Genomic DNA, 14,307 nt, shown 5'->3' with positions numbered 1-14,307 from the left:
AACATTGCGAGTTAGGGCCCTTGGTGGAGATATGCACTCTACTGGGTGACATTCTAGATGAACATGTACCTCATTCCAGATGACCGTGTCAGACTCTCCTGTAGTGCTTGAAGTACCGACTGAGAAGATCAACCTGCGGTCCCACGCTACCAGGAGCAGTCTCAGTACCTGACGAACAGATTTAGGATTTAGATTTAGGTTCAGGATGAAAGGTTCATTTGAAAAACACCTATAAAAATGTGTCTCTATTAACAACAGTTGTACATAAGTGTCTATAACAGGACAGGGGATTGGGTTTACCTTGCGTCCTTTTTCGCTGTCTGGGAGGTAGCAGTGTCGGGGGAAGCCTCTGGCAGTGAAGGGTTTCCCTGGGTTCGGATGTTCTGGTCCCTGAAAGGACAGTGGATCATGCTGATCAGACTCTGACAACGTAATACCACATCTGAGAATAAACAAACACCCCTGCCAGTCCAGTTCTTTTCAGTACCTGAATTCCTGGCGGTATGTTGTAGATGATGCGTATGGTCTTGCAGTCAGGGTGTCCTGGTAGAGAGTGAGGGATGACGTGGTACTCCATCTTGCCTGCTGGTTGGTTGCCTGTCTTTACGCCGTAGATGGTTTTACATGTGGGGCACTGAAGACTGAAAGAGAAGGTGGAGATTGATTGAATATTTATATTTCATTAAATCATTAAATCCTGAGGGAATGAAGACGAGTGATGAGTCTCTGACCCACCTGCCGTCCTTGTTGCCGTTGTTATACATGGCCACTAGACACTGGAAATGGTACTGATGTCCACACTGTGCCAGTCGCCCAACTGACTCTGCCTTGGAGACGGGCCCCACCCCTGGACCTTTGTACCCAGATGGACCCCCCAAAGGCTCCATACAGATGGTACAGTCCTGTGGGAGATGAGAAAAGTGAAAGACACTTATTAAGAAAACATTATCATAAGTTACAGTATCATTATGAAACACAAAGACACAAAACACAGGTCATACCTCCTCTGGTGGACTTTTTACTTTTTGTAGGTACTTCTTTACCACCTCCTCTGGGGTTTTGCCTGCAGACAAAGAGGAGAAGGAACAGAGGGGAGTGATGAATAGATGAAAGGCTAGAAACAGCCCAGACTGTAAACCTGTGTGGCAACTGATGGACAGACATAACGGCTGATGATAAACAGACTGACATTTCTTTCTCTCTTATCAGGATGATGATTTAAAAATAATAGCATTTCAAGCACTTGTTTTCACGCCTACCCTTGCGAGCTTGTTTCTTGGTGGTCTTCCTGCAGCAGTGGCCAAAGCCTGGCACTGGTTTGATGTCGCTCTTGCTGACAGGTGGAGGATGCAGCACCAGTTTAGGAGGCCTAGTCAGACACACAGGCAGAGCGGCAGCACTCATCAAGATTCCTGTGATCCCTGAAATACCCAAGAAAAAAGATTAGATAAAAACACATTTGTAAGAAGAGGGAAATTCCAGGATTTTGATTTCAAGTTAGAGACTTTTCCTCTCAGTGACAAAGTGTGTTTTTACCAGCAAGGGCAGGGTGAACAGGACTGGATCCGTTGAGGTTCTTCACTGGGACGGTGGGAACACTGCAATACAAGACACAAACTCTTGAGTAAAGTGGATTTTTTAAATTTCCAACAATGACTTCCGGATCAGATGTGACAGGTTGGGAAAACTCGACCGAACTGAAAACTCACTTTGAAAAACTGATGACCGTCATTCTTAGAGTCAGAGGTTACAGTCAGGAAAACAAAACTTCACGCAAAGACGAAAAAAGATAACAGGCAAACTATGTCAGCTGAATAAATTAGTGCCCTGTCCGACTTCCAAAAAAGATCCCAAAACACTGTTCTGTTTTCGTGTCCCTTTGTATGTTCCTTCCCTCAGCGTAACTACTCTGTTTGCCGGCTGGAGAGCATATGAATGAGTACGCCGGGCTGTCGGTGTGTGTTTACGAGAGCTAATCCACGGAGTTTCCATCTGCTCACTGAGCTCAAAGAGATGGACGTCATACAGCTGCTTGCTGGGGATTACCTGCTGCATCACAAAGCCCATCATCATCATCATCATCATCATCATCTCTGACTGACAAACACACGTCTCCCACATACAGACTCAGACCATCAGTTTTCGTAGAGTTGTACAGGGATTTTACAGGGTCCAGTGTATTTGATGATGATAATCTGTTTAGAAATATGAGCTTTTATCTCAGAATTGATCAGGTTGTGTAAAGTGTATGATATGATAACGTGATTAATACAAAATAAGGCCACTTTCCCAGGATAGGAACTGTATGAGCATTCTCAGTTTTCCCCACTGACACTGTGAGGTCAGATGATGATAAATTACACACCACACACACTGTTGACTGAGAGTGTGTTTGGTGTGAAATGTGCGACTGAGCTTTGTGTTCCAGTTGCAGCGGAGGAAATAAACACATGTTCAAAAGTTTATGTTGAAGCCACAAGAGTCCAATCAGAGATGTGTTAACTAACAGCTTCCAATGCCTGAGTAGGATTATGAGGGTTCTAAACAAAAGGCAACCTCCTTCGAGCCGGATTTGAACCAGCGACCTAAGGATACCAGCATCAACCACTACAGTCCTCCGCTCTACCAACTGAGCTATCGAAGGGGATGCAGCTGTGTTATTCGCAAACCCAGCTCGACACGGGCACAGGCCCAGCACAAGGACAGTGGTCATGTGCTGTTTCCTGTTGTTGGTTTAGCTTTAACAGGCTTTCTGTTAGTGCCCTAAGCCGCTTTCACTTAACCCCACTCAATGACACATGACAACGAGCGAGTGAATGATTCACTGGTGTGTGTGTGTGTGTGTGTATGTGTGTGTGTGCATGTAGGCATGTGTGTAAGTCTGCGCTGGGAAGGAGTACGAGGAAATAATTGTGTGTGAAATGAGGTGTTACTCCAGAGAGTAAAAGCAGAGTGAAAGAACAGTTAACATGCAGTGTGAGGGGTAATCAACAGAAATCAGTCACGATAGGAATGAGCAGATGATAATGATTAATTCTGAGTTTCCACAAAGTCAAGATAAAAAATACAAAAATGATGCAACAACACTGGTGGTTCTCCCTTTCTGTCTAAATCTATCATATAGTAATGGAGTAAAGCACAGAGGGTCAGATGAGTAAAGAGGTGGTGGGACTAGTGAAGCATTAAAAACAAGCCTCCTCAACATGCACACAACACACCACAGGCCTCGGCTGTAAACACTGAGCTGCAGAGAACAATGTTAAAATAGCAAAGACACAATAAACTCATCCTACACAAGGTAGTATTGTTCTATATCATAGGTGTCGATAACAGATTTTATTCATCAGCATGGCTTCAAGAACAAGCCAATAGGTACAGCAATGAAGCTACTGAAAATAATCCCTGAAAGACTGACTGATATGTAATGGATATTCTTTTTTGAAGAAAATACATGTAAATGAATACATGTATTGAGATCAGATACATTTACGATACACACAGAAAAAGTTGTAGTACAGGCTGCACGAAAACTCTACATATGCCTGATTTCTTTCCAAAAGATCTTTCATTCTGATTTCAGAAATTCACAAAAATTTGGAAAACGCTCTATCTCACCCTGAATCAACAAAGCTGCTCCAAAAGTTAAAGGGTTCTTTCTTGGCCCACACCTCATCCTTGCATCCAGCAAGTATCATGACCGCATGGAATCAGAGAATATTGAATTTCCGTACTAAATTGTGATCAATGTGTCCAGACCCTCATGAAAAAATGTCTGTCGGTGATTGGGCTTGAAACGGGCTAACAAACATTTCGTTTTCTTCTTTAATCAGTGAGAACACATGGCGGCATGTGGCTACTATCACGTGTTAATCATAATACATTTCCATCTGTGTTAATCAGATTAACAAGCGCTGTGCTGTGCTGTCGTATGCAGTTAAAGCAGTTTAAGTTGTTACACTTGTTATGACGATGTACTTATGACAGTCTCCTTTCAGTAGGCTAATGATGGATGGGAAACACCTCTATGAGATAAGCACAGGATCAAGTCAGTGAGTGACAATGACAGTGATCTCAAACATGCACAAGCACTACTCACTTGTTGTCAATCACTAGATCTATAAATAACATGAATGACGGGCTGCTGCGTTAGCAAGGAAGTATTTACGGTGTGAGGTAAGGAAGAGAGACAGCGTTGAGCCAAGTCTGATCACAGATAAGCTTCATGTGGTTCATTAAAGGTCCAGTGTGTAAGATTTAGGTGAAAGGGAAAAACTGGCATTTAATGTAGAATAATCCACATGATGTTTTCAATAGTTTCACATCTAAATTGTATGAATTGTAGTTTTCTTTACCCCAGAAAAGACCCTTTATATTTAAATACTTTATATTTACATCGAGGGGGTCCTCTCTATGGAGGCCGACATGTTTTTTACATTAGTCCAGACTGAACAAACTAAACACCTTTTGAGTTTTTATGACAACTAAAGCTACCACAGGTTCTTTTTCATGTTTGGAAGGAGAGGGTGAGGTGAGGGGTGTTCAGCTGCAACATGCAACTTCAGCACTAGATATCACAAAATTCTACACACTGTACCTTTAACACACTGATGTGCTGATGACACACACACACACAAACACACAAACAAACACACTTTTGTTAACACAGCTGACCCACTAAGAATGTTAGCTGCCACACTGGTGATGTTTGATAAGTGTGTGTGTTTGTGTGTACATATGGTAATGGGATACATGCGATGTAGTTCCTGTATTACAGTTGCCACCAACCTGTGAGGGGCCAAGATCCCTGACCTCAGAAAAATTCTGGCCTTTTATTTAGGCTAAATGGTCCGTATTTGTATAGACCCCTGATTGTATGTAAAATATGCTTTTCGACTATAGATAGCATGACATTCCAACAGACTAATAAAGGCATGTGGCCTTTTTTATTTGTATAAAGGACATTATATTGTTCCTTGTAAACAACAATAGCAAAAACAGAGTGCCATTGTTAACTGTTGTCCACAAAGGCTTCATGGAAGTTTTGAGAAGTAGAACTGTAATGTGTGCTGACAAAAGCTCATATTATAATTTGATTTATTGTTATTAATTGGTTTTCATCAAACTGATGTTTTCCAATTAAGTCTAAACATTCATGCAAGAACATTCCCAAATCATAAAGTACTTTGTACAAATAACCCAGTACCACAGCCCAGCAATTAATCCTATTTATTATGTTCACTTTTGTCTGTGCCAGAAAGGTGTTGATTGGTGGTTTTCCTTATTTGCATTAATGGGAACGGCCGTATCTAGGACAGATGGTCTGACAACCCGAAAAATAATGCCTGCAGCCACAGCTGTTGTAGTGTGCAGGCATTGAAACAGATATATAATATTCCAATACCATGAGAAAATATTCCAATAGTTAAGTAGCCAGCTCAAATAAACATGCATATATTTCTCACTATTCATTCTCCATAAAACAACCAAAACAAAGAAGGAGGAAGTATTAGTGGGGCAACAGGAAACCAGGAAGCTCTAAGGGAAAGTGAAAAACCTCGGGAACTTCAACAGAGAACGATCCCGTCGCTGCCTGGGGGGGGGGGGCCTGAATGAGACTCCCCTCTCTTGACCCCCTGCGACCTCAAATCCACCCTCCTACCCACGGCTGGCTTCCCACCAGATCACACACTCCCACAGCTTTGTCTTACACACTCCCTCTAGACCTCACCCCTCTGCTCCGTCTATTCCCCCGGGCCCAGATGGACATCGGCTGGACTGATTTAGACACCAGACAATAACACACACACATTCTCACACATATTGTCACATGCAAATAAAGCTGCATCCACAGCCTCACACACAACCTTATGGACACACACACGCACTTTTTCTCACAGACTACCTCAATATGTTTCAAACAGACTTACTCTGCAAGAGGGGTTTGCTGTTGTTGACTAAATGTGTCCAATTTCATAAAAACATATTAAATTAATAATAATGTTAGAATACTTGGGATAGTGATCTTAACATGAGAACTGAGTGAAAATGACTAAACAAACATATTTAAAAATGTACTGATGGAAAGAATCACTGTGATGAATGTAAATACATAACGCAGGCAGGCAGGCAAACACACAGATGAATCAGAGGAATCAGGACCGACTAGCCTTCAGCCTCAGACGCCACATGACACAGACGACTGTTCTTCAGCCCTTTTTATACACAGATTACCACTGAAACCAAACAAGCCAGAGTTTTGCTGCCCAACTGTATAATTATAGTAGAAATCAGACAACGCATCACAATAACCCCTTTTTCCACGTTCATAAAGAACGGCAAGGTGGAATAAACATGAAACATTCCCTCCAACAGGTGTGTCTCTGTTTCACCATCTTATGTAGTTTTAAGTAAGATTTTTTTAAAGTATAAAAATCAACACACAATTGTCAGCTCTAGCGCCAAATCCCAACATACATTATCTCAAGGCACTTTAGAAACAGAGGTCAAGACCTATATATTACATCATTCAATTATATCTGTATATTATTCAAACAATAAGGGCTTCATAAGGACTGTTGTAATACCTTTTCATTCTTTAATATTATACCTTATGATGATGTTTTTTTTCTATTTCAAATACATTGAATATACATTTAAAGTATTTTATACACAAATAATGCATTCGGTGTATTGAACAAATACATTGACAAGTCAGAGCCGCAGCAAATAATTATGCAGAATGTAAAGACAGATTAAGAAAATCAAACCCTGGGAACTATTTGTTGAAGGCCAATATGATTGTTGAGGTATGTCCCAGCTGATATTTGTGTACTTTATTCACCAGACTAGTCACATCTCGTTCTCTGAGTCGTTCTCAAACATTCAAAGTTATCAGTTTTGTCCAAGGTTTCATTCTGCATGTTTTCTCTGAATGTGTGAAAAAAACGATAGATAAGATTGAGTCCTACAGCTCGGCTCTGTGCAGGACGAGATAAGAATGGAGCTGCAGCCTGTTGGTGAACCCAACAGGTGCCAACACATTCTCACTGCACAGTTCTGCCTCTCTGTTTTCATCTGTTCCGCCCAAACAAAGTCAGACTGTGCAGCCGCAGTGTACACCAGCCTCCCCACAACATACCAGTTTCTCCACCACTCATTAATTTCCTTTGTCTTCTTCCCATAATCCCCCACTGGAGAGGGAGCGCACATTCTTCATGGCAGCTCCAATCAGAAGTGTCAATATTTACCTTTTCTGTGTGAGAGAGGAGTACACTGTGTCTGTGTGTGTGTGTGTGTGTGTGTGTGTGTGTGTGTGTGCGTGCGTGTGTGTTGGTGAATCCCTTCAGAGCCGGGCATCACTTTCTGAGTGTGCATGTGTTACCTCCTCCTCTCACTGTGGTGTTGTCCTGATTTCTTGCACCACTGTGTGATCAATCTTTGACAGTTTGCTGACTCGTTTCTTTGTCTTGTACCCCCCCCCCACCCCCTTCCCATCAGTCCTATGTCTCAGGCCCCTGTCTGAGTCTGATACTTTCTGCACACACACACACACAATTGTGTTTGTCTGGGGGTAGCAACAATGCTGACTGGGCCAGCATCATTGTCTGTCTCTTCCCCACCCAACAAATATTCACATTATGAATATGCTGGATCAGTAAAGTCATCTAAATGAGGGGTCATACTACACCGCTCGACCCAGCCCAAGCAATCCAAATACTCCAATAAAATACTATCAGGGTAAGTCTGGAAGTAAGGCATCTATTTTAACTGAGATAGATATTTTTTTAAACAGCCAGGAACTCAGAAAGCCTAAATAGTAAGAGAAATGAACACAGCAAAAACGCATCAGAATCAAGAAAGTTGTGGAAATACAGATGAAGAAAAGGAAAGAAAGAACAGGCAGAGAATATGAAAAGACCAGAGCAGAGAGAGAGGGGGGGAAGGAGAGGAGAGCAGAAAGAAGAGAGAAGTGGAGGCTTGACATTGTGCTGCTAATGCAGCACAGACTTGGGTAATCCAACAAAGGTTACTGTGGAGACCAACAATGAGGCTCTGAGGGGCCCAGACTGCTGAGACGCATTGGGAGAGGCAAGAGGAGAGGAGCCAGGGAAGAGGAGGAGGAGGGGAAAGTGGAATGAGTGACAGGGCCAAGGGGGGGGGGGGGGGACTACAACTCAAAACTATCTGACCTTGATTTCAGTTCGAAGTGATATAGAACTCTGCATCACTTATTCACAAAAGAAGTGAAACTAACACCTGCTGTTTTCAAACGACCTTTCATGAAATGGCTTTATTGATTGTTGTCTGTCATCATGACTAAAAGTTGGAAATGTCACAGTGAAATCTAGTATTCATTCAATTAAAATGAGCAGCACTTTCCTCTCCATGGTGATACTGTGAAGGTTGCATCTTGTTCTTAGGTTACATCTACACTAATACGTTTTCATTTGAATACGCATCAACTCTGCTACGGATACGCCTGGTGTCCACACTACTCTGGAGGTTTAGAGTCGCTAAAATGAAGACGTTTAGAAACACTGCTGGCTCCATTTTAGTTTTTGAACTGAGGTCGTGATTTAGTCTGGGTGGGCAGAAATGGAGATGTTTGGAAATGATGACATAGACACTCACAATAGGCTTCTGTGATTAATCAGGCCGACGCAGAACACAACACAGATAATTAGTTACAACCATTGCTGACCCTGTTGGCTTTGCTAACAGTCGTTGTGCAGCTAAATTCTGCATTATATAATGAAACAACTGCTTACATGCATAGGAGACAAGCTATTATTCGAGCAAGCTGTGAAAATGTACGTGAGCAGTTACGTGATGTGCATTTTCAGGCATGTTGGTATGGAGGGGGATTAAAACTGATACGGAGCCAAAATACGAGCGTGAAAAGAGAGCTAGTAATATGTATGTGGCATAAGGATGACAGCCCTCCTTCCATTGTTATGACACTGGTGATCCATAGCACTAGTTTTCACAACAAACCATCCATTTGTAAAGAGATTTCACTCAAAACCACAAATATGAGCCTTGTGGTGGGAAAAAGTAAAGGAGTTGGTAGGATTTATACATTACAGTTATACAAGAAACATGTTATATATCCAACAATTGTTGTGATATTTCTGTCAGGACCAAAGCGGTCGACCAACTGACAGAGCAACAGACACATTGTCATCTACAGATAGGGTTCCTCATTTAATAACTATAGACTCTGGCACCACAGTCTGATTAGTCCTGTGACAGTTTCATAATGAAACAAAACCATTTTTACACCACACTCATATTAACATAGATGATAACGTAATGTTAATTAAATTATTTGCACGATTGCTTTACTGTGGTGCTGTGTTCCGCACATCGAGTTGTTACACTTCTTCATTAACGAACTCCACAGATAAAATCCACTGCATAGAGAAAGGCTGACAAAATTAGCAGGCATCACAAAAATGTCTAAAGTCTTGTATACGTGCATGTTCATGTTCCAAATAATATTACTAACTTTAGCAGCATGGAAATCAAGTGGATTAAAGTCAGTTCTTGAAACAGACCCACTGACATGAGAAGATACAAGAATGAAAGTGAAGGACGTCTTCAACATGGATCTGCAAGGCAGCAGGCAGAGGTATAAAAGACATCAGTTCAGGACAGGAGTTTTGAACAGATTTAGTTGGAAAGTTATCATTCAGAAGAAAGTCAGAGATGAGATACATGATAAAAGAGAACAGGGAAGGAGAGGAGGAGGTTAGGGTCGCAAGAGTGGATAAAAAAGGAGCAGGTGTTCAGGGATATGTGGGGGAGAAGATCCTGACCATGTTCAGGCTGAGTGGAGAGAGGTGGTGGGGGAGGAGAGCAGCTAAGTCGTGCAGTTCACTTGTGTCAAATCCATTGCCTTGTGCAGCTGGTTGGCAGTGTCAGCTGACTCATTGTGTTCTTTACCATAAGTATTTCCACACTATTATCAACCATCAAACAAAAGTATCTCAGCTTATACTGACTACATGAACCCACAGACCTGAATTCAACCGACAGACTGAAAATGCAAAACACTGGACTGTGGTTCCAGTGCTACTACGGCAAGATGGACAGAGAGAAAAGGAGATTTAAAAGATTTGTCTTTAAAGATGTGTTGGTGACTCACTCTGATCGTTCAACTGAATTGTATATTTAGGGTCATTGTGTGATCAGAGGCTAATGGTTGAGACCTGAGACAGAGCTGCTTGCTGCTCTTTGAACCTTGCATACCATGTGTGTTAAATAGTTTTCGAAACAAATTGACACACACACACAAATGTGTTTCACCCTTTAAAATCCCCAATTCACTGGCTTCTGGTTCAGTTGACACAAGACACATGAATAGAGGGGGGGTGCTGCTGAATCTCATTTTCACACCAAACAGGTCAAACAGCCCAAAATACACTTGGACAACAACACAAAGAAAACAGAACATTTTCAAGAGGAATGAATGAGAATCTGGAGAATCACACCTGCAATCACACTACTCACAGTCAGTGCAGAGCAACACAACTCATTACAACACTCACACACATGACACCCATCAGTGGGCGTGACGAGAGTTGTTTGGGTAAATGTTAGTGTGAATGTGAATATTTAGAGCTGCACGCCCAGGCCTGCTGGTTTATTTGCATGTTTCAACATGCACATGGGTATTTGTCATTGCAGAGTAGTGCACAGAATGAATACAACAGGACTGCATGATATGGAATAATGTCAAATGTGATGAGATACACTGCAAGGATAAAATGAGATGAAAATAAATAGTTCCACTGTCTCAAACTTTGCACTCTGTGGGTATAATTCATAAAAATGACAGTGCCTTGAGATTAAAGTAAAAAAACTAATTTTTAATCAAGCTCCTGGTTCTGTGTGTGTGTGTTTCATTCACTCACCCTGATGCTATGAGCGCTCTGGACTGAGCCATTGCAATCCTCTGTAACGCTGGTCTGCTCAGCCCGGCTAAGCTTGACCTCTGTGGTAACGGGGCATGGCACACTGTTGATGCGGACGATGGCGCTCGCTGCGGCTTCAATACCGCTGGCGACGGAGATGGCACAGGAGAAGGGGGTGTGGTCACCTTGCAGGCGGGGGTTATTAATGTGGCAGTTGGCACAGAATCGGCTGAGGATGAGGAGTGCTTGGCCGGAATGGATGGAGGGTTCATGCTGGGGTTGGATGATGGAGGCTGAGGAGGCGGGAGGGATGGCGGAGGAGGCCTGTTGGAAGACATAGATACACCCAGAGAGGACGTGCCAGCAGTGAGGGCGGCCAGTGACTGAGCGAAGAGCTGGGCGTTTCGTCTTGGCGAGGCTATGTTTTTAGAGATAGCGAGGCCGTGCGGCAGCGTCTGGTAGTAGTTGGAGTTTTGCTGCTGTCCTCGTCCCAGAGTGGCTGATTTAGATGGACTCAGAGGTCTGGAGGCCATGGGTGCTGAGTTCTTCGGCCGCTGCATGGTTAGTGAGCGTCTGCCAAGAGTCTGTATCCCTGCTGCCCCACCCCCTGCTCCTCCTGTGTTGGTCTTCACGCTGAGGACCAACAAGCACTGCTGACAGGAACAGGGCTGACCCAGTCCAGGAGCTGACAAGCCTCCATTAGGATAGACAGAGCTTCCAATCCCCATGCTGGCCCCTGACACTCCCACGCCCAGCAAGGCTCCTGTTAGCCCTCCACCTACTCCAACTCCTCCGCCTTTGGGTACAGGGAGAGGACCAGATACTAAAGGATAGGCCATATCAGCACGTCTCTGGATCCTCCGACACCTCTGGCTTTGTCTGTTCACCTGTAGCACAAAAAAACAAAACCACGTTTACAATGTGTTAACGTTCCAGCTCACATATCTATTTGGTAAAAGAACTTCAGACAGGGACGAAGTTAAAGTTGAAAAGTCATTGATGTTGATGTAAAGAATGAAACAAACCTGTGTCATGTTTTGAAAATCAATGAGGTAGCAGAAGCCGAGTGGTGTCAGGTCGAGGCAAGGCTGCTGGCGGTTGTGGGCACTCTCAATGGCAATGGCCACCTCCATGTCGTAGGGCGTCCATGAACCTGCATCGTTTTCCCACTCCCACTGCCAGCCCTGACCCGGGGCCGAAGTGGGGTCATAGAAACTCCTTCGCACCGGACGGATGGTTCCTGAGAAGCAAAAAATAGGAACATTTAATTTAGGCATGAACTGACTTTGAAATTCTGAGCTGATACAGAAGATAGAAGAAATAATTTGGCTGATAACAATGCCTTTTGTGCTGATAATTCTTTCCACTTTTCTACCAGGTTAACAAAGAAACTGTTAGTTGTTTTAAAAGCTTTTTGCTCTTCATCACACCCTAACTTACAGTTTATTGCTTGTTACGCACCAAATACACCCATGATTTATTTAGAGACAAAGTAAACAAAAACAACTAATTTGAACCATGTGAAAACAATCTGAAAGCATTTGCTCCACGTGCTTTCGACCACAAGCTTACATTCTGAAAATAGAGGATGTCAGTTTTGTAGGCGGTCCTTCAATGTGTCCAGGACCACTTTCGCATTCACACTGCTAAAAGATTGCAGACACATGTGGCCCAGACCACTGCAAAATGTGGTCTGGTGTGATTGGCTCACTACCTGATCTGAGTGCGTTCGCACTTGTACTCAGAGCTGTCCACTTGTGTTCCTACTCTGCACCAAAACAGTCCGGATATGACTGAATCTTCTGGAAAGGTTGCAAAACCCCTTCAGTCATTTGGTGAGAGGTTTCAGTAAAAGAGAAGTACACACAAGACAGAGAACATATTTGTTGAGTCTGGGACCAGCTGATGTGCCTGAAAACTTACAACATGAAATCTTTGAGCTAAACAACAATGCATTGTTCAAAGATGCAGTAACAACCTCCCTCTGCTCCAGTTCTATAACATGTTTGTGCATAAGGAGGCTCACAATACCAGGCCCATGAAGAAATTTCCATTTCCATCTATTTCAATGTGATGAAAATGAAGTAAAAACCTCAATGTCTGAAAAAGCACTGGAAGATATAAGCAACAAGTAAGGCAAGATGTAGCCTTTCTAACTGGATGCATGATTTTCATTTAACTACTTTGGTGAGTGGGTGAACACATCCACCTCAATTGTGTCAATAGAGGGGGCTGCCAGCCTTTTGGTCCTACGTTGTGAGTTAAATAGTTCACAACACTTCATCAACTTTGCTCTTTAATTCACATCCGCATACTCATGTACTACGTTGTCACTTCCAGTCCATCATATATTTGACAAATGCACAAACAAGGCTAAACAAAATGAGTACAACTGAATGAATAATTAAAAACACAAATATATATCCAGAACACAACAATGTCTCTCTGTCTCCCTGTGGGACAGAGGGATGGGAGGAGGGTCCCTCGACCAACCAACCACAAACCACCTCTTTCTCCAGGGGTAATGGGCTATTCAGTCCATGCCAGGACAAGGAGAGGACGGTGCGTGGGTGTGTGTGTGTTTGAGAGAGACAGAGAGAGAGAGAGAGAGAGAGAGAGAGAGAGAGAGAGAGAGAGAGAGAGAGAGAGAGAGAGAAAGAGAAAGAGGTGATATTGGCAAAGGGGCATGGGCACACAGACATCAAAAGGAGGGGGTTCAATAGATGGGGGTTCCATTTGTTTGGTGGATAGAGACAGTGAGAGGGTAAATAATTCAAACTGAAATAACGCTCACTAAATTGTCTACTGTGTTGTACAGTCTAGCTGTGCAATATAACAATAGGTATTTTTGCATTATTTATATCGTCTATTTCTTTACACCACAACAACAATTTGTATCATCATTTGGACAGCGCTTTATGTTCTGCAGGATGATGCAGATGCAGGCAGGGAATTTGCTTGAAGGCAAAACAAACAACATGGGAGTTTGGACATGACACAGAAGAGGGTAAATCTGAAGGACTCTGACCAGAGGAGACAAAACAAGAGCCGACTTATTGATTCCACACCAGATTTTGTGATGCTCTCACTCAAAATCCTGCGCTCACACTCAAGTATTGCCTGTCTGTGCTTAGATTTCCTGTGCTGCTAATGCTTCTAATTTTCAATATCTGATTATGAGGTGTATTTTATATTGTTAGTTTTTATGTGCTTTGTTTTTGTAATCCTTTTAAGTGTCTCTGAGCATTGTTAAAAGAGCTATACAACTAAGATGTACTATTATTATTATTATTATTGTTGCAAAAAGAAAAATGGACTTTGACGGCTTTGGCTGAGGGGTAGAGCAGTCATCCTCCAACCAGAAGGTCACCAGTTCAATCCCAGTCTTCCC

The 14,307-nt window shown here is 42.8% G+C and overlaps 1 protein-coding gene and 1 non-coding gene across 3 annotated transcripts in view; both read right to left on the bottom strand.

Annotated features, from left to right (window-relative positions):
* LOC109627368 (E3 ubiquitin-protein ligase DTX4-like) overlaps positions 1-14,307 on the bottom strand; it is a 30,130-nt gene that overhangs the window by 4,485 nt on the left and 11,338 nt on the right. For both annotated transcript variants that reach the window (XM_020083868.2, XM_020083867.2), the window contains exons 3-11: positions 11,942-12,156; positions 10,917-11,803; positions 1,537-1,598; positions 1,260-1,421; positions 1,002-1,063; positions 736-902; positions 488-641; positions 301-390; positions 70-168 (exon numbers count right to left, since the gene is read on the bottom strand). In XM_020083868.2, the coding sequence (XP_019939427.1) occupies positions 70-168; positions 301-390; positions 488-641; positions 736-902; positions 1,002-1,063; positions 1,260-1,421; positions 1,537-1,598; positions 10,917-11,803; positions 11,942-12,156 (1,898 nt within the window). The remainder of the gene's footprint in view (positions 1-69; positions 169-300; positions 391-487; positions 642-735; positions 903-1,001; positions 1,064-1,259; positions 1,422-1,536; positions 1,599-10,916; positions 11,804-11,941; positions 12,157-14,307) is intronic.
* Positions 2,558-2,644, bottom strand: trnay-gua (transfer RNA tyrosine (anticodon GUA)). The gene is given in 2 exon segments: positions 2,558-2,593; positions 2,608-2,644. It is a non-coding gene; the product is annotated as a tRNA-Tyr (tRNA).

This window comes from Paralichthys olivaceus, chromosome 8 (genome assembly GCF_024713975.1).
Source record: "Paralichthys olivaceus isolate ysfri-2021 chromosome 8, ASM2471397v2, whole genome shotgun sequence".
Taxonomy (NCBI): Eukaryota; Metazoa; Chordata; class Actinopteri; order Pleuronectiformes; family Paralichthyidae; genus Paralichthys; species Paralichthys olivaceus.
Note: the sequence above shows the minus strand (reverse complement) of the source record. Positions and strands in the feature narration are given on the sequence as shown.